Raw genomic sequence first — 18,705 nt, 5'->3', positions numbered from 1 at the left:
ATATTGTACTGTACTCTCACCTTGACCTTTGCTGAGTTACCTTGAACTTATTGTATACAGCTGTTTGTATACACATTAATTTGGCTAATGTGGGTGTGAACTTTTAAATTATTTCTTTGGTTTAAAAACTTGAGGCTCTAATTATCCAGCCTTTTGTTTCAGAGCCAGCCCTCTCAAGTCTTCATAGTTTGTATTTATAAAGCGCTGGCAAGCCTGGAAACAGATGCCTCCTAATTATCCAGGTTATTTGTGGCACAGTAATGTCAGAGGGGAATTACTGGAAGAACACAATGATTCCATTCTGCCACTTTCACTGCATGCAGTGCTTTTCCTGTTTCAACTGTGCAACTTTAATTGGACTCTATTGCCAGCTGAGAGTCTGTTGTGCCATAATCCCACTTGTGTATTCCAGTGAAAGCAGTTGTAATGGTGTTGTAATGGCTCATAGTGGCAGACTTTCCTTTACAAAGGAAAAAGAAATATGCTCAGCATGCTCCAAGGAATTTGTTCAACCAGACAAGTCTGTGTGACGGGCGGGGGACAGCCAGGTACACTTTTCCTTGGCCTCGGAGGGCTAAGTTGCCTGCAGGAGCCCACCAGGGCCCTGCCAGACTTTCGCTGTCCTGCCAACATCCTAGGCCTCTGACAAGCTCTGCACAGGCCTGCAGTCAGAATACCCAACTTTAAGGGACTGTTCATTTGTTAAAACAAAAAGTTTTTTCCTTCCAGTAGAACCTTAAAGACCAACTAAGTTAGTTCTTGGTATGAGCTTTCGTGTGCATGCACACTTCTTCAGATATCTAACTTAGTTGGTCTTTAAGGTGCTACTGGAAGGAAAAAAAAAAATTTGTTTTGACTATGGCAGACCAACACGGCTACCTATCTGTAACTGTTCATTTGTTATTTAGCAGTGACAAATTATAGCCTAGTAGGTATCTATAAGTCTATCTTACTTCTCCTCTGACATCTCATTGCAAAGAGGAAGTAAGACTTGAAGTAAGGTCTATCATGTTTACTGAAAGCCATCACCTTAACAGAGGCCCCAATCTAGTGAGTAGTACTGAAGATCCATTGGTTATGTTAGTTGCTGTTAACTTGTCCCATTCATTTCAGTAGAAACCTAGGAAGCAGGCTTATACCAAGTGGTGCAAAAACAAAACAAAAAGTTCCTCAATGGAAGCTACTGACATTAAATGTTCTTCTGAAAGGGACATTTACCCACAAGAATGGGATTCAAGACCAGTGCTCCTCATGGTATAGGAGTAGGAAAGAAAGTAACTAGCACTTACTAAACTGGGAGCACAGAGAGAGTTGTGAGTTTAGCTGAACTGGAAGCAGCTTGGTGATTGTGGTATGTGTCTACACTGTTGCTATCTAGGAATCTAATGCAAGTACAATGGTACCTCGGGGTACATACACTTCAGGTTACATACGCTTCAGGTTACAGACTCTGCTAACCCAGAAATAGTACCTCGGGTTAAGAACTTTGCTTCAGGATGAGAACAGAAATCGTGCTCCGGCGGCACAGCAGCAGCGGGAGGCCCCATTAGCTAAAGTGGTGCTTCAGGTTAAGCACAGTTTCAGGTTAAGAACAGACCTCCAGAACCCGAGGTACCACTGTAGTTTTGTTGCCTCACTTGCTTCCAATAGGCTTTGCTTGTAGAATTAAAAAATAACAAGTCTCTGATGCTCTCTCATGCAGAGGAAACTTAAAGGCTGTAGGAGTACCCTTTGAATTCTCAGCAAAGTGTGGAGTACTTAATGAATATGTTTTAAAATGCACAGAGCAATGTCAATGAAAATACCTTTAAACGTCTCTGCAGGAAGCAGTGAAAGAAAGAAAGAAAGAGTAATTAAAATGTTAGTTGAATACCACCACCACATATCTCTTCTGGTAAGTTTTACTCAGAGTAGACTCCCTGAAAATAATGGACCTAACTTAGTAATGTTCATTAATCTCAGCGGGCCTATTTGTGAACAAATCTTAGTTGAATGTCACCCATACAGTTTTTTCCCCCATTTGTGTTAGATGTGGAGATGGTGGGGGTTGAACCTGGGCTCTTTGGCATTCAAAACAGTTGCTCTGCCACTGAGCTAGGGCCCGTAAATAGAATTAAAGTGTGCATGTCTCTGTATCCAAGCCATTGTTAGTTCTTTTGTGTTGTTAGTGTACCACATTTTTAGAAAGCACAATTTATGCTCCCAATATGAAACAGATGAGATCCTTTATCAGGCTCCAGAATGCAATTAAAATATTTCTCTTGTGCAATACTGCCTTTTGCTGTATATCCTTCCAAATTTTTCAGGACCAAATTGCAGATTTTGTAGTTGTAAGATTCACCCCAAACTGCTCTCCATTTCCCGATCATGGGGTAGGGGAGAAATTACAGGGTCCCAAAATCTTTTCCTCCCATGGAGACACAATTCTGAGTGGACAAATAGCAGAGTAGGAGAGGGTACACAACACAGTACACAACGCTTTTCAGCAAAAGTTGATGGCAGAAACAGAGTAAAAGTAACATGCAATTGTGGGCAATATATACGTAGTGGCTCAAGCCATTTTCAAAATAAACACAAAATAAACACAAAAACCCCTTGCAAATGTGGTAATACATGCCACAAAAGAAGCATTTTTTAATTGCAAATGATAATTTACCAATGGACTCTCCTTTCTTGGAGGTTTTTAAGCAGAGGTTGGATGGCCATCTGTCATGGATGCTTTAGCTGAGATTCCTGAATTTAACAGTTACCATTAACCCCCTGACTATTTACCTTCTGAACAAAGGAGAAATATTTAAAATAAAACTTGGAGGCATGAGTGTAGATAGACCATTCCAGAGAAATCTCTGGGACTGAGAAGAGTCATATGTGTGGATTCCAAAGCAGTGAACAGTGGCGTAGCGTGAGGGGTGCAGGGGGGGCCGGCCGCACCGGGCGCAACATCTGGGGGTTAGGGTTAGGGGGCGCAAATCCACGGGTTGGGGGCGCAAATTACTTGCCTTGCCCCGGGTGCTGACAACCCACGCTACGCCACTGGCAGTGAAGGCCCACATCACACAAAAATGGTTCCAAATACCCAGTGGAAAATATGAGTTACTGGACTTTTCAATCATAGGTGCTGACATTTAAATATTAAACAGAATTTTAAGTCAAGTTGAAGCAAAACAAAAACAAACGGAAAAAAAACCCTCATCTGTTCAAGGGTTTGTGAAGTTCTCAACCAAAACCACCTTTCCAGGGAACTTAATCACACTCTCAAACATGCAGCTCTACAATTCTATTATAAGTAACAGGAATCTGCTGTCTCGTTTGGGTGATCTGGTAGATTTGCATTTACTCAAAGTTTTCTGAGTCAAGGCAGAATCTCTTCTGCATTAGAAGCTGATGGTGTGCTATTTCTAGTGCAAAAAAACCACAAAAAAACTGCAGAGGTGGTGAGTTTAGCTGGATTGGAAGCAGCTTGGTGATTGTATTGCCTCTTTGTAAGCATTCATTTACTTCCAATAAGCTTTGCTTGTAGAATTCAAAGTTAACAAGTCTCTTATGCTCTCTCATGCAGAGGAAACTAAAAGGCTGTAGCAGTATCCCTTGACTTCTTGGCAAAGTGGGGATTATTTAATGAATATGTAAGATAACATACTGTAGCACAATGTGTAAATACCTGTGAACATCTCTGGGGGAAGCAGCGAAAGAAAGAAAAGAAAAATTAAAATGTTAGTTGAATACCACCCCATGTCACTTCTAATAAGTTTTACTCAGAGTACTGTAGACCCACTGAAATTAATGGACCTAACTTAGTCATGTTCATTAATTTCAGTGCACCTTCTCTGAGTAAAGCTTCATTGAATACCACCCATACTGCTTTTTCCAATTTGTGTTAAACCATATAAAGTACTTAAAAACTTACACTTCCAGCCCAAAGCTCATGTGTTCTCCCGGTTAATTTATAATACACGTACACCGATTCACCTTCTTTAAAATCTACAAAACGGCAATCTGGGCCTTTAAAATCCTTCACTGCTTTCCCTCGACACATTAGCACTGTTGAAAGAAAATGAGAAAAAAATGGCAAAGTAAATAAAGAGCCGTTTTCTCAACATAACTTGCAGTCCATGTGTATGAAACAATGTAGCCCAGGAATAAGAAGCTATGGCTGGTGAAAATCTGGTATCGAAGTTACTTTGTGTCTTAAAATGTTTGTTAAGGCAATGAAAGGACATAATGAGGTTTCAATGTACATTTTATTGAAGACGTTTCTCCTGGAAAAACGTAATAGACTCCATGAATATATCCCAGTACCACAATCCTTCACTATGTCCCAAAGGCATGTAGTCATATGCATTATGCACCAGGGTGTTATTTATTTATTTATTAAATATGTTTGTTAATTGCTTTATGCAAAAAAGAAATCTCAAAGCAACAAAGTAAACATAAAATCAATTTAAAACTAAGCTTAAAACAAAATACAATACAAAGTTCCTAAAAAGTTCATCCAGTAATACAATAAGAGGAACAAGTCCTGTACCAGCCACTCCACTAAAATATGAGCACAACACTAGATGTTAATTTAACCGCAAAAACTGAGTGTTTCCTAAACATTGACAATGAGGATGCTAAGTGTGTTGCCCTGTGAAGAGCATGCTGAACTGGGTTGATTTTGTTAAAAAAAAAAATAAAACCTTGATATTGTACATTTGTTTCAATTTAAGTTAAATTAATTTATTTGGGAAAGAAAGGCAGAACAAATATATTTTAATAAATAAACAAAATCAATGGAAAGGATTCCAAATTCTATTTTATAATTCACAAAAGCTTATCTTTGAAAGGTGATGTAGCTAGAGAGTCCTTCTACACATGCATGCTCACACACAACTGTACAGTTAGTTTAACTGAATATTAAAGTCTACATTTTTAGTCTAGGAATGTCAAACCAACAGCACAAATCTATGCATGCTTACTTGAAAGTAAGTGTCACTAAGTTTAATTGGGGGTAGGATCACAGTTTATAGCTGCAATTCTATACTCAAATGTCACACCATTGAACTCAGTGGGACTAACTACCAAGTAAGCCTGCATAGGTACAGGTGAAATCCCTATGCACATTTAACAGGATATAAGGAAGTCATCCTTGCAGTTAAACAAGTTGAGGAGTGGGCTGTCAGTAACAAAAATTAAACGCACTGAATCTGAACCCACAAATTTGAAACGTCTGAGATATTCTTACAATGAGTTCTGGATCAGAACAATACATTTTAAACAAACAAATGCAGTCATCTAATTAGCTACGAACCACTCAAATAGACGAATATTTCCAAGAAAGTGAATTTCCTATATCAGATTTCTTTGAGTAATTTGATACAGAACAATGAAATGAGAAGAAGAGGAGAATGAGATCAAGAATTTGCTTCTCCTAAAAAACAGCTTCTAAAGGATGCAGGTTTGTTTACAAGCAGAAAGGAAGACAAATACTTGATGCTTATTAAAAGCAAATCTTCCTGGTGACAACAGTAGTAGTACAGAGACAGCAGTAAGAGAAACAGGTCCAGCAATAAGTTTTTACTGGGTGATGAATCAGAACCTCCTCTGGGCTAGCCCAAACAAACAAAAACAGCCCATGAAATCATTTGGGGCAACATTTTTTTAGGGTGACAACCACCAAAGTCATGGGCAACGTAAGAGATGCAGCCTAAGACTCTTCGACACCGTGGGACATCTCAGACTGCGTGGTGGAGCTGTTTCGGTGGGTGGGAGGGATAAAATGTAAAAGGATCGCCCCCACCCCGGGCTTCCAGTTAAAGTCAGCAATGTATAAGAAAGAGTAATAATGGTGATCGGGATGATAATTACAGTATCGCCGTCTCCACACAGGGAAGGAATAAACCACGCGCTACTTTACAAAGTAGAAGACAGGTAGCAACCTGCAAGAGCACATTTGACGGGGGGGGGTATGAGACACTGAGGCAACGCTTCCCAGTTTTAGCTCCGATCCTAAACAAATCATTCACACCCCAACCCCCCCCCCTCAAAAATAAACCCCACTGTGTTCAATTAAGCTCGGGTGGTGTTTTTTGTTGTTGTTGCAAGTTTCGCTCTGGCACAAGCTAAGAAACCGTGGCAAGTGGGGGCCACCCTGCCAGGAGCAGCGGGCCCAAGGCAACGTGGACGGATATTTAAAATGACAAGGGTGTAAAATGACAGGGGGAGAGATGAAGACCCCCGCCGTCCCTCCAGGGACGTGGGAAGAGCGGTGGGGCAAAAGCACCCTCGCGGCTCCCCCCCCCAACCCACCCCACCCTGCGAGGCAAGAGGCGGCCCCCATCCAGAGCCTCTTCTCTGACGCGGCCTCGGAGATGCCTTTGCAAGGGCAGACAGTCGCAGGGACCCGGCGGATACCCGGTCGCCTGCCTCTTCCCTCCCCGCCACTTACTGCTGCACTCGGGGTCGGCGCACCGCTTCCATTCGGCGAAACGGCGGTCCGGGGCCCCGCCGGACTGGGCGCAGGGGGGCAGCTGGGCGCACAGCAAGAGCAGCAGCAGCGGCGGCGGCGGCGGCAGCAGCATCCGCCAAGGCGGCAGGGCGAGGGGCCGCCGCCGCGCCGCAGCAGCCATGTTGGGAGTTCGCGAGGCTGCCGGGCTGGCGCCGAAAAAAAAGAAGCGGCGCGTGGGGCGGCCGGGCGGGGGGAAGCCGGAGCAAGACACGTCAGCAGCAGCAAGCAGAGCCCGGCTGGAGAAGGATATGGGGAGGAGGAGGAAGAGGAGGAGGAGGAGACTCGCCCGCTGCCCCAAAGGAGCAGCAGCAGGAGGAGGAGGAGGAAAGGATGGAGGAGAACCACACCCTGCGCGGCGGTGCTTGTCCACAGGGAGGAGGAGGACCAAGAATAGGCGCGCGCGCCCCACTCCCGAGGCAAATGCACCTCAGGCGCTCGCTCTCTCCCTTTGCTCGCCTCTCCCTCCACTCCCCGACTGTATTTTGTGTGTATGTGTGTTCTGTATCTGGCAGCACTGCCCGCCCTCCGTCAGTCCTGAATAACTGCCTGGCGGACCCGCGGAGAAAGACAACAACATGTCGGACTTGGGGTGACGTTCCCCTGTCAATGGGGAAACACAACTTCGCTTCCGGCCTTCCTTCTGCAGCTCGCCAAGCCGCCCCGTATGTTTTCACTAGAGCACGGTGGGCGCGTGGAGCGAGAGAACTCCCGTCAGGCCCAGCCTGCCCGCCCGCGTGGACGGTGACGAGGGGCCGACGGGAGTTGTAGTCCGGAGGGCCCCGGGGTTTTGACGCTTTTGAAGCAGAGGCGCTAGTCTCTCGCGCGCGATATAAATAGTTGGGATTTGTTTACTCTTCCCCCTACCCCCAGCGCGCCCTCACTACGCAGTAAGGGTCGTTAGGGTTGCAGTTTTAAATTGAAGAAAGGGGGTACGGGGATATGGCGAGCCCTGAGCGTGGGCGTAGCCAGGGAGGGCACTTGCCCCCCAGATCAAGTAAATCAATACAGTAAACATATTTAACTGAGGTTCCGCCTCCCCAGTATAAATCTTGGTCCTGAGGTGGACCTGAGGTCCATGGTCCTGAGGTGGTAGAACAGGAAGTGTCATTTCGGACTGCAGGAGGATAAAATCACATCTAACCATAGGAGCCAACTCCTAGGGGCCGAGGTCCCCATGGTACCCCCAAAATAGAATATTTGAGGGGGCTCCCCCAAGTTAATAGGCATTGCCACTCAAATGGTGTGTGCATGCTGCATCTTGTAAATCGATTAGGCAGGGTGGGGCTTACCTGGGCCTCCCCAATATTTTATTCAGGTTGGCCCCCTGCATCTCACATAGTTCCTCCCTATGTACAAAAATCTTCCTGCAGGTAGAAATCTAGCACATAAGTACTAGATAATCCAGTAGGATAATCCAGAACTGGTGAGGAACTTTTGGCCCCCCAGATGTTGCTGAAGTAAGCAAGTATGGGCAATGACCAGAGATGACAGGACATGTAGTTTTGCCCAAAGTTTCGTCTACCACCTCATTCTTTCAGTGAGTCACATGGACTGTTCCACTTCACCCTGATGTGGAATCTGAATGGCTTCCTTGTGCATTGCACATGAAAAATCTCACAGTGTCATTCAGTGAAGCTAAATGGTAGGAGATTAAGTACAGACTGTGCTTCTTCACACAGTGTATAGTTCACTTCCATAAGATGTGGTGATGGCTACCAACTTGGATGACTTCAAAATAGGATGAGACAAATTCATGAATGATAAGACTATTAGTGGTCACTATTAATGATGGCTATATGCTGCCTCCAGGAACAGAGGCACTATGTCTCTTATTACCAGATTAATTTTATTTCTTAAATGTTTCTTATTTATCCCAAAGGATTCAATCACATACCAGCAAATTCAGGTTGCACAACTATAGCTGATAAGGGATCTTGTGCAACAAACCCACTTGCCCAAAATACCAAACTTTTTGCAATAAGTAAAGTGATGTGGAAATGCATTGGAAAGCATAGATTAACATTTGTTTTGATGCAACACCATCTAACCACCTCTCAAACAAATCAGAATGAAAACTCAGTACGGAAAAAACATTGCCTAATCTCCATGCGAACAAATCAGGCTGAATGTTCAATAAACAGATAGTCTGGAAGCACCTTCTGTTGCTGTTATTCCATATTATCTATAGGGAACTAATTTAAAATTAGTACTGTACTCCTATATTTCATCCATGTGCGGCAATCTACATGGCTTGAAAAATGTTCAAAAACCCCTTACCATGCATGTGTTTGGCTGAGTTATGTGCAGTATCTGACACCAGTGCCAGTCATCACTGCAGATATATAGTGCAGCTGCATGACGTTTGACTGGGCCAGGACACCTGGTGAAGAACATTCAGATGATGCAGAGAGTTGCTATGTCAGCTTTTTTGGCTAAGTCATAGATACAGCGTGGTAGCATTGAACAATCCTCTATGTTTTCAGTTTGTTTGCATTAAGGTTATTGTTGGTTTATACATTCGCTTTACATTTGTGCTTAGATTACATTGCACCAGTTGACTGGTTTAATGTGAAATAAGCATGCTATACAGGAAAATACGTTCATCCAGGATTCTAACAAAAAGAAGGCAAGGTTTGCTAGAACTTAACTTGTGTCTTAATATGAAAAGGAACATAACAGAATAGGCTAATGATTGCAATGTAAATGCTTTCATCTCTGCACATTTGGCAGTATGCAGAAGTGGCCTTTTAAGATAATTAAAATATGTAAAGCACACAGTGTCCCTTGTACCAAGCAGCAGAGAGAATAATAATGATGAACTAGTTGGGCTCGCTGAGTGACAAAGTAGCAGTCTGTTGTGCTCTTCCAGTTATTGCTACTTTGATATCTGAAATTGCTAACAGTAATCTTTGCCACTAATTACATCAGAAGTGAAGCCGATGTTCTTATCATATACTCACAATTATTGATTTTCATTGCATACTATTCTCTTGTGTACTATCTGACTTTGAGCCAAATAATCAGTGACTATTGCGTGGCTGCTGGAAAACAGAACTGTTCTACTGTTTTTCTTCACCCAATCAGAGGAATTTAAAAGTATGTTAACACGAAAGACTTAAAAAACAACAACCCCCACACACTGATACTTGCTCCCAAATTTTCACTTCTAAATGTATAGTCACTTTTGTTGCGATCAGCTTATTTCCACAAATGTTTTTATGACTAGGACCTGCCCAACTTTCAACATTTTGAGATGTATGACCTGGTTGCTTGTTACCTATCCCATAGGTAGCAGGGTCTGCTTTGCAGTACCTTTACTACCCACAGTAAGGGGAAACAGGAACATGCAAATCCTAAATTTGCTCCAGATCTCACCCTGAGTACAATCCCAGTAGCAAAGTAAAAAAAAGGGAAACAAACCAATTTAAATGGAATGGATGCCATGAGCAGAGATCTAGAGCTTTAATAAGCAGTTTGTTTGTTTTTGCACACTTAATGTCAAGAGATGATAAAACTTGTCTGATCCCACTTCCGTCTCTCTCCTCCAAACTGCAGTTGCCTGCATTCTTGGATGACATACGACCTTTACAGGGTCGGACAAGATGAGTGTGACTTTGCACCTGCTTCTCAATAACTCTGCAGCTTTTGGTAACATTGACCATGGTATCTTCCTGCACTGGCATTTAACTGGAATTGGAGGCATTGTGTTACAGTGGTTTGGGTCCTACCTATGAGTGCAAAGAGTAGCATTGGGAGGGTATTTTTTTTTTGCCCCCTGGAAGCTATGCTATTTTACCCGCAAAGCTACTTACTATCTATATGAAGCCACTGGAAGTGGTCATTAGGAGTTTTACAGCAAGGTGCCACCAGTAAACTGCTGACACTCGGCTCTATTTCTCATGATATGTTATTCAGGAGGGCCATGCGGCCCTGGGATGATGCCTGGGCAGAGGGGTGGGCTGGATGAGGAAAAATAAGCTGAGCCTGAATTCTGACAAGATGGAGACATTGTGAGTGAGTGGTTCCCATGTCCAAAAAATTGGTCAGTTGCATGCCCTGGAAATTGGTTGCACTACCCCCAAAGGAACAAGTATACATTCTGGGAGTGATTCTGTATCCAGCTTTGTGACTAGAGCCCCAGGTAGCCTCAGTGGCTTTCCTTGTGTTTGATCCAGAAACCATAGCTTGTGCAGAATGCTGCAGCACACTTGCTGACAGGAGCGAGACCCTGTTAGCATATAACTCCTCTGCACGGAGATTTGCACTATCTGCCAATCGCTCAGTGTGGCAGCACTTACACTCTCTGCCTACTAACCTCAGCCAAGTGCCTTCTTCTCAGCCCTCTATTTAATGCTAAATAGCACCCTGAGATGGAGAAGGGAGGTCCTCCCCTTGTGATTCTAATTGAAAGATAGGGGAAGCAGATCTGCTCTCTCTCTCTTCTGTCCCTCCAGTGCAGGGGAGGAATGAACAGGAGGTGGCAGAGGAGCTGGAGGCGGAGGGGGAGGATATAGTCCTGTTGCCAAGATCCAGGTGCTGCCTTTGTTGCAGGGATAAGACACACTCACCCAAACAGAGCACACGCGGAGCAGACTCACAGGTTGAGTCTCATGACTGAAATATGTAAAATGAAATAAAAAAACAAACTTGCAACTATTTGTGCATTTAGGAAAAATAGACTCTAGTAAGCCAACGGTTTAGCTCTGGGTATGAATATTTAGGATTTGCAGCTATGCTGCTGCAGCACAATCCCAAGCATCAAAACAAAAAAAAATTCCTTCCAGTAGCACCTTAAAGACCAACTAAGTTAGTTCTAGGTATGAGCTTTCGTGTGCATGCACACTGAAGAAGTGTGCATGCACACGAAAGCTCATACCTAGAACTAACTTAGTTGGTCTTTAAGGTGCTACTGGAAGGAATTTTTTTTGTTTTGACTATGGCAGACCAACACGGCTACCTATCTGTAATCCCAAGCATGTTTACTCAGAGCCAAGTGCCATGGTGGTTACCTGCTTCCTTGCAGAAATGCAGCTGTTGGGATTTAGCTTGGCCCTACGTATGGCTCACTGGTTTAAGTGGGTCTTAATTCCAAGTCAGCATGTAAGATTGTGATCGCTTTTTTTGTACTGTAGGTCAAATAGAAAGCTATGACAGTGAGTAGTAAGTATTTCCTCTGGCATAATCACTACTATAAGAAAGCTTTACTTCCAAATAGAGATTCCCAGGGCTTTATACGGTAAAGAGATGAGGTGCCAGTACCTGTATCTTGAGAAAATTGCCATGGGTGCCAGCACAAAACAGCTATCAATGGCAGCAAAGAAAGGAAGGAAGGAAGGAAGGAAGGAAGGAAGGAAGGAAGGAAGGAAGGAAGAGAGAGAGAGAGAAGTGTGCTGGTACTTGCTATAAAAGGGGGGGGGGAAGTACTGGATATTTCCCTGTTGTTGTTGTTTAGTCGTTTAGTCGTGTCCGACTCTTCGTGACCCCATGGACCAGAGCACGCCAGGCACTCCTGTCTTCCACTGCGTCCTGCAGACTCATGGTCAGACTCATGTTTGTAGCTTTGAGAACACTGTCCAACCATCTCATCCTCTGTCATCCCCTTCTCCTTGTGCCCTCCATCTTTCCCAACATCAGGGTCTTTTCCAGGGAGTCTTCTCTTCTCATGAGGTGGCCAAAGTATTGGAGCCTCAGCTTCACGATCTGTCCTTCCAGTGAGCACTCAGGGCTGATTTCCTTAAGAATGGAGAGGTTTGATCTTCTTGCAGTCCATGGGACTCTCAAGAGTCTCCTCCAGCACCATAATTCAAAAGCATGAATTCTTCGGCGATCAGCCTTCTTTATGGTCCAGCTCTCACTTCCATACATCACTACTGGGAAAACCATGGCTTTAACTATACGGACCTTTGTTGGCAAGGTGATGTCTCTGCTTTTTAAGATGCTGTCTAGGTTTGCCATTGCCTTTCTCCCAAAGAGCAGTCGTCTTTTACTTTCGTGACTGCTTTCACCATCTGTAGGGATATTTCCCTACAGTCCTATAAACAGCACTTGACATTCTGGTTGAAATTGTGTGGCTTTTCTCCTGGTGGGGCTCAGAGGAAGAAGAGTTTGGATTTGATATCCCGCTTTATCACTACCCTAGAGAGTCTCAAAGCGGCTAACATTCTCCTTTCCCTTCCTCCCCCACAACAAACACTCTGTGAGGTGAGTGGGGCTGAGAGACTTCAGAGAAGTGTGACTGGCCCAAGGTCACCCAGCAGCTGCATGTGGAGGAGCAGGGAAGTGAACCTGGTTCCCCAGATTACGAGTCTACTGCTCTTAACCACTACACCACACTGGACAAGTTTTTGTTCGCTCTCAGGGGTTTGGGAACTTCTGTGCATAATTTTAGCCACCTAAAATTAAGCTTCGAAAAACGAACACGTTCTGCATCTTTTAAATTATATCCTGTTGTTCATTAGAGATGACCAGCAAGGTTCAGACACCTCGCAAGCACAAGGAGCGTCTACCCTGCGCGGCAACAACCGCAAAGCCTCAAAAGTTTTTGCGCACGCGCATATAACTGCAAAGTTCTTTACGGCCTCCAGCCCCGCCCCTAACTAAATAAACGAAAGAAAACCGGCTGTTACGTAGTACGAACCGGAAGTCTGGTTATGCCATGGTCAAAGATGGCGGCGAGGAATGCGTCGGCGTGCTGGAAGGAACTCAAAATGGCCTTTTAGACATTCCATACCCTCGTAGGGAGCGCGCTTCTACTGTCGTTAAGCGCGAGACCGGGCCCTATCAGGAGAGGTTACCGAGAGACAGAAGGAAGCTCCGCATCCAGGTAGGTTGGCCGGCGAAGGCTCCTCTCCGAGCTCACGTCGCTTGTATCTGGGAGCCAATAGCTTCCCGTGGGAGACAACACGTGGTAGCCAACCGATATCTTTAGAGGTAGGAAAAGGATAGATTGGTACCTCACTTTTCTGAAGTTAAGAGAATTCAAGCCTTTTGTTGCAGGGAAAACAGCGAAGGCACCTGTGACGCTTCATATGTTCTTTACGGCATAAGCTTTCGTGGGCTACGGAATCAGATGCAGTTTCCTGGCTCCTGTTGAGGAGACACGCAGGTTGCGCATGGATCCTTTTGGAGTTCTGCGGATGAGGGCTGACCATAGCAAGCAGTGGAGGAACTGGGAATTTGAGTGTAGCTGTGATTAGGCAGCAGCACTTTCGTCCTGGAACAAAAAGTAATAGAAAGCAGTTCGTAGCCTTAGTAACTCTGAGCACTTCCAGGCCACTTGTTGTTTCTTTCTTCATTTAAAAAAATATTTATTTGCAAAGGCCACTTGTTTGTTGAACATTCATCCTGATTTGTTAGAAAGGGATGCTAGGGGGCATCACGTCAAAACAAGCGTTACCTGTATTTCCCAGTGCATTTTCTTGTCACTTTCTTCATTGCAGAAAGCCCAAACTTCAGGAGGAAATGGGTTTTTTGAGCAAGAGTTCCAAAGCAGTTTTAACTGTGCATCCTGAATTTACCAGTATATGTTTGTTGTATTCCTCCTGAAAGTCTGGAAGCCTGCTGATTATATTTTGCCAAAGGTGCACTAAAATATTGGATTTCTCACTTCTGATGGAAAGGAAGAAAAAAAGGGGGGGGAGCATTTAGCGTCAACCTATAATTTAGGCTTTTTGTCTAATTGTTATAAGTTTATGCCACTGCTACTTTTGAAGACCAGGATGGGAAGTGTCAGGGAAACGTAAGTTATCTGATGCCACCTAGTGGCTTCATGGAGCATAGAAAACTCAAAACAAAAAAAATTCCTTCCAGTAGCACCTTAAAGACCAACTAAGTTAGTTCTTGGTATGAGCTTTCGTGTGCATGCACACTTCTTCAGATACGAAGAAGATTGGTATCTGAAGAAGTGTGCATGCACACGAAAGCTCATACCAAGAACTAACTTAGTTGGTCTTTAAGGTGCTACTGGAAGGATTTTTGTTTTGTTTTGACTATGGCAGACCAACACGGCTACCTATCTGTAACTAGAAAACTCAAGAGATCGCTGCATCGGCCCATTAGAAAGACACAACACAAAAGTTGCAATCCATTTCAGGCACTAAACTCCAGGGGATGCTGTGGAATGGGGTGCTGGTGCCTCCTCCGCAGGGGCTGTGGGGTAGGACTCCAGGGACTAGGTTAAGTGTCTTCACCAGGAGTTGGCTGGCTACGATGCCTATTCATGGTGTGAGTCTGTGTATGTTTATTCCAAAGTAAGACCCATTGAGTTCAATGGAACTCACTCCCATGTAAGTGTGTGTAGGATTACAGCCTAATAACTTAATTAATATGTGGGGTTAACAAATTAATTAAAAATTTGTCCCTTCTCCACACCACCACTATGTGGAGTGATGGGAATGAACAGTCATATGTAGTGGAATTGTCTGTTAGTTAATGAATTTTGGAAACAGATTGGTATAGAAATATCGGGAATTGTGGGAAGGAATGTGGAAATATATAAATTAATGGTTCTTATTAGCCTGAGTAGTACTGAGTTAAATACAAAAGAGGAATGAAAATGGGTAAAATTGATGATAATTGCAGCCAGACAGGTTACAGTGAGTAATTGGAAAAATGCAGAAGAGCTAGGGGTGAACCAATGGAGGAAAAAACTGAATAATATTATAATTTTAGAATACCTAACTGTGAAGATACATAGATTGAAAGGGTTTAAGATCAGTGAGAAGGAGAAGGATTGGTTTGAGAAGATATTGAATTATTTGGGTAGGTTTGAACAATTTGGGGCAATTAAAATGTTAAAAGTTAAATAAAACTTGTGGAGGGAGGAGTGTTAAAGTATATAGAAGTGTACATATGGTTGATTTGAATATGTTATTATTGAATATGTATATTATTGAATATGTATACCCAATGTATCAGCCGCCTGGGGGGGTTTCACTGTTTGTGTTTTGGTGGTTGGTAAAAATAAATAAATAAACAAATAAGAGTCCCCTGCTCTTCTACAGTGCAGTGTAATATTTATTTGTGACGCTTGCATGCTGGCCCATGCTGTAAGGTTCTCTCAGCTGCTTACAATAAATAAGTATGGAAGTAACTTTAATACAGCCGAAAACATAAAATGAAAGGCAACATGAATTCAAGAATGAAGCACAACTCCAAGGTTAAAACCAATCCGAAACACTGAGAGGACCAAGACTACGTGAGTTGCTATCCTGCCCCACTTCTGAAAAATGGGTGACATAGGAGCCAACTCCTAGGGGCTGTGGGGGTTTTGGCTCCACAATAAAATATTTGAGGGGGCTGTCCCCCCACAAAGTTGATGGGCATTCCCATTTAAATGGTGTGTGCACACTGTGCCATGTGATTGATTATGTGGGACGAAGCTTACAAGGGCTCCCACAATATTTTATTCAAGTTGGCACCCCGATGGGTGATACGTCCTCCTTCCCAATTCTGATTCTGCACAAGGCAAGGAATAAAAATGGTGTGGGGAGCAATGCTGAAGGCTTTTCCAGCCCTGCAGTGGCCTGCTATGTCTGTCTGTCTGTCTCTCCCTCCACCTTCTTCTAAGATGCACACTTTAACCTTCACATCACAGTAGCTATGGCAATGTTGACTGAAATTTCAGCAAGGTGCTCTATTCCCTAATTGTATCAGGCACCCTGCTTCCATTTCATGTCTGTAAAGGGGCAATATTTAATGGAAAATAGTAATAAAAAACTAAACTCATGCTTCCTTGTACAGCTGTTTTTAAAGACATTGAACGTGTCTCTTTCCCCCTGCATCATTTCTTATTTTGATTTGGCTGGAAGCATAAATATTTCCCCATCTTCCTTTCACAGAAATGGATACTTTTGTTGAAGAACTGAGAAGAAAAAGAGGGCAGGTAAATTTGGAAGGAGAAACACAGGATGTGCATGCAGCCACAACAACGACAGCTCCCATCCCAGGAATTTATTTACCTTTACTCCCAAGATATTTTCACTACACAAGTAAGTTCTTGATTGCTGGTTGGTAAGATTGCTTATTGCTTTGCATGGTATGATAGGACTATCAACACTGGAAGCAAGAAGCAAAAATGGTGGAAAACCTTTTCCTCATTTATGCCCTCATCAGCCTACAGTAGGTGGCAGCAGCACATTTTTTTTGCATGAAGTTATGTTTGCATGGGTGGTGCTGTGGGTTAAACCACACGGGTTTAACCACAGGGATGCGGGTGGCGCTGTGGGTTAAACCACAGAGCCTAGGACTTGTTGATCAGAAGGTCGGCAGTTCGTATCCCTACGACAGGGTGAGCTTCCGTTGTTCGGTCCCTGCTCCTGCCCACCTAGCAGTTCGAAAGCACATCAAAGTGCAAGTAGATAAATAGGTACCGTTTCCGTGTGCTGCTCTGGTTCGCCAGAAGCAGCTTAGTCATGCTGGCCACATGACCCGGAAGCTGTATGCCGGCTTCCTCGGCCAGTAAAGGAAGATGAGCGCCGCAACCCCAGAGTCGGTCACGACTGGACCTAATGGTCGGGGGTCCCTTTACCTTTACCTTTATGTTTGCATGAAGCTATGAAGGAAGTTAGACAGTTTAGTTGTGTGGTATTGGATTTTATGTTCCAAAGATGAAATGCAGGATTGATTCCTGTATTTACTTGCCAGATGCAACCAAGAATGTATGGGCTTTTGTGTTTTCCTCTAAATTGCAATTTAAGTCTATAACTGCATTAGAAACACATCAAAATTATTCTCATGTCTGTTACCAAAATTATTCTTGTGTTGTAGCATCTAGGGTCGGAATGCACTCGGAATTTCAGAAGGCAAAAGAAGGTTGTTTAAACTGCATCCAGGATTCCCTTTTGCAAGGCCAGTTGCAGAGGGCTGCAGAATTAATCATAAGCTACATAGAAATGTTGGAGCATTACAGTAAAGACAAACTGCGGGCTGCTCCTGAAGTAAGTAGACGAGCTAATCCCCTGATTCTGAGCAGGAAAGACGGAAAAGTATCTCTGTGATTCCTGTGTCCTCTGCTTCTATCATGTAATATGTTTAGGAATAGGGTAGAGCAATTTTTGGACCAAGTCTCTTGGGGATAGCCTGTTGCTGAAGTACATGCCAGTGGTGGAAAGGGCAAAACCTAAAGTGGTTTCTCCTTTCTGCCATCTCATAGAATTATTATAATTATAAATATAATTATTAAATTTATGTACTGCCCTATATCCATAGATCTGAGGGCGGTTCACAACATTAAATTGCAATTATAGAATTGTAGAGTTGGAACAGACCACAAGGGTCATTGTTTGTTTGTTTGTTTTGTATACTGCCGAAGATCCCAGGGCAGTTCACAACAGGAAAATACAAAATGAGAATAAAAAAAACAAAACAAAAACAAGCTGATGAAGCCCCTCCCACAAACAAATTTAAAAAGCCATCAGCCAAACACCTGACTGAAGAGAAATGTTGATTGAGTTTCAGCCTGTTGGCTCTCATCCAATCCATTAGTGAAGTGAGACAATGGTCCAGAACTTTCATTGCCTTACCTGCAGTTGTAAAGGAGAAGTAGAGCTGTTTGTCATCAGCATATTGCTGACCACGTGCTCCAGAACACTGGATGACCCCACTCAGTAGTTTCATGTAGATGTTAAACAACACAAGGGGTAACATTGATCCCTCAGGAACTCCACATTCAAGGCTCTATGGGGCCAAAGAACACGGCCTCTGGGAACGACCAGCCAAGTAGGTCGCTCCAGAAGGATACCATGGTCGATGGTTATCGAAAGTTATTGAGAGTTGGGGTTCAGCCCCCTGCAATGCAGGAATCTTTTGCCCAACATGGGGCCTGAACCCACAGCCATGAGGTAAAGAGTCTCATGCTCTACCAACGGAGCTTATCGGACTGAGCTATACTCCCCTTGTCCGTCTTTCCCTCTCCAGCCAGTGGGCTGCTGGGATAGGGATAGATTGCTCTTGCCAGAGATATAAGCTGAGTGCTTGCAGAAGGCTTTTGAAACAGTGTTGAGGGCCACATGAAATTAGACCAAGGGCCACAGGTTGCCTATCCCCAATTTAGGCTGTTTTGTTGTGCATTTAATTCTGTGTCACGATGGCTGCAAATTTTTGCATTATGCAATTAGAAGTGCTCTTTGTGCCTGTTGTAAGTGACCGTATACTTCAAAGCTATGCTTATGTTCGCTTTTTGTAGCTGTCGTTTGCTTCTGTGTTCTGAATGTGTTTTC

The 18,705-nt window shown here is 43.7% G+C and overlaps 2 protein-coding genes across 8 annotated transcripts in view; one reads left to right on the top strand and one right to left on the bottom strand.

Moving 5' to 3' along the window:
* The window catches only part of MIA3 (MIA SH3 domain ER export factor 3), a 38,464-nt gene extending 31,822 nt beyond the window's left edge, over positions 1–6,642 (bottom strand). For 2 of the 3 annotated variants that reach the window (XM_081903641.1, XM_081903642.1), the window contains exons 1-2: positions 6,428–6,623; positions 3,908–4,041 (exon numbers count right to left, since the gene is read on the bottom strand). In XM_081903641.1, the coding sequence (XP_081759767.1) occupies positions 3,908–4,041; positions 6,428–6,608 (315 nt within the window). In that variant the 5' untranslated portion in view covers positions 6,609–6,623. Of the gene's footprint in view, positions 1–3,907; positions 4,042–6,427 lie in introns of all 3 variants that reach the window. The other variant, XM_081903643.1, reaches the window with a different exon arrangement.
* Positions 1–18,705, top strand: part of TAF1A (TATA-box binding protein associated factor, RNA polymerase I subunit A) — a 48,816-nt gene that overhangs the window by 13,093 nt on the left and 17,018 nt on the right. Inside the window, exons 1-3 of one of the 5 annotated variants that reach the window (XM_081904198.1) lie at positions 10,478–10,497; positions 16,327–16,476; positions 17,255–17,424. In XM_081904198.1, coding sequence (XP_081760324.1) covers positions 16,329–16,476; positions 17,255–17,424 — 318 coding nt within the window. In that variant the 5' untranslated portion in view covers positions 10,478–10,497; positions 16,327–16,328. Of the gene's footprint in view, positions 1–10,477; positions 10,498–13,139; positions 13,311–16,326; positions 16,477–17,254; positions 17,425–18,705 lie in introns of those variants that run through there. The other 4 variants (XM_081904197.1, XM_081904200.1, XM_081904199.1 and 1 more) reach the window with 4 other exon arrangements.

This window comes from Podarcis melisellensis, assembly GCF_964234715.1.
Source record: "Podarcis melisellensis genome assembly, chromosome: 3".
Taxonomy (NCBI): domain Eukaryota; kingdom Metazoa; phylum Chordata; class Lepidosauria; order Squamata; family Lacertidae; genus Podarcis; species Podarcis melisellensis.
This window is presented reverse-complemented; position numbering and strand designations above follow the sequence as displayed.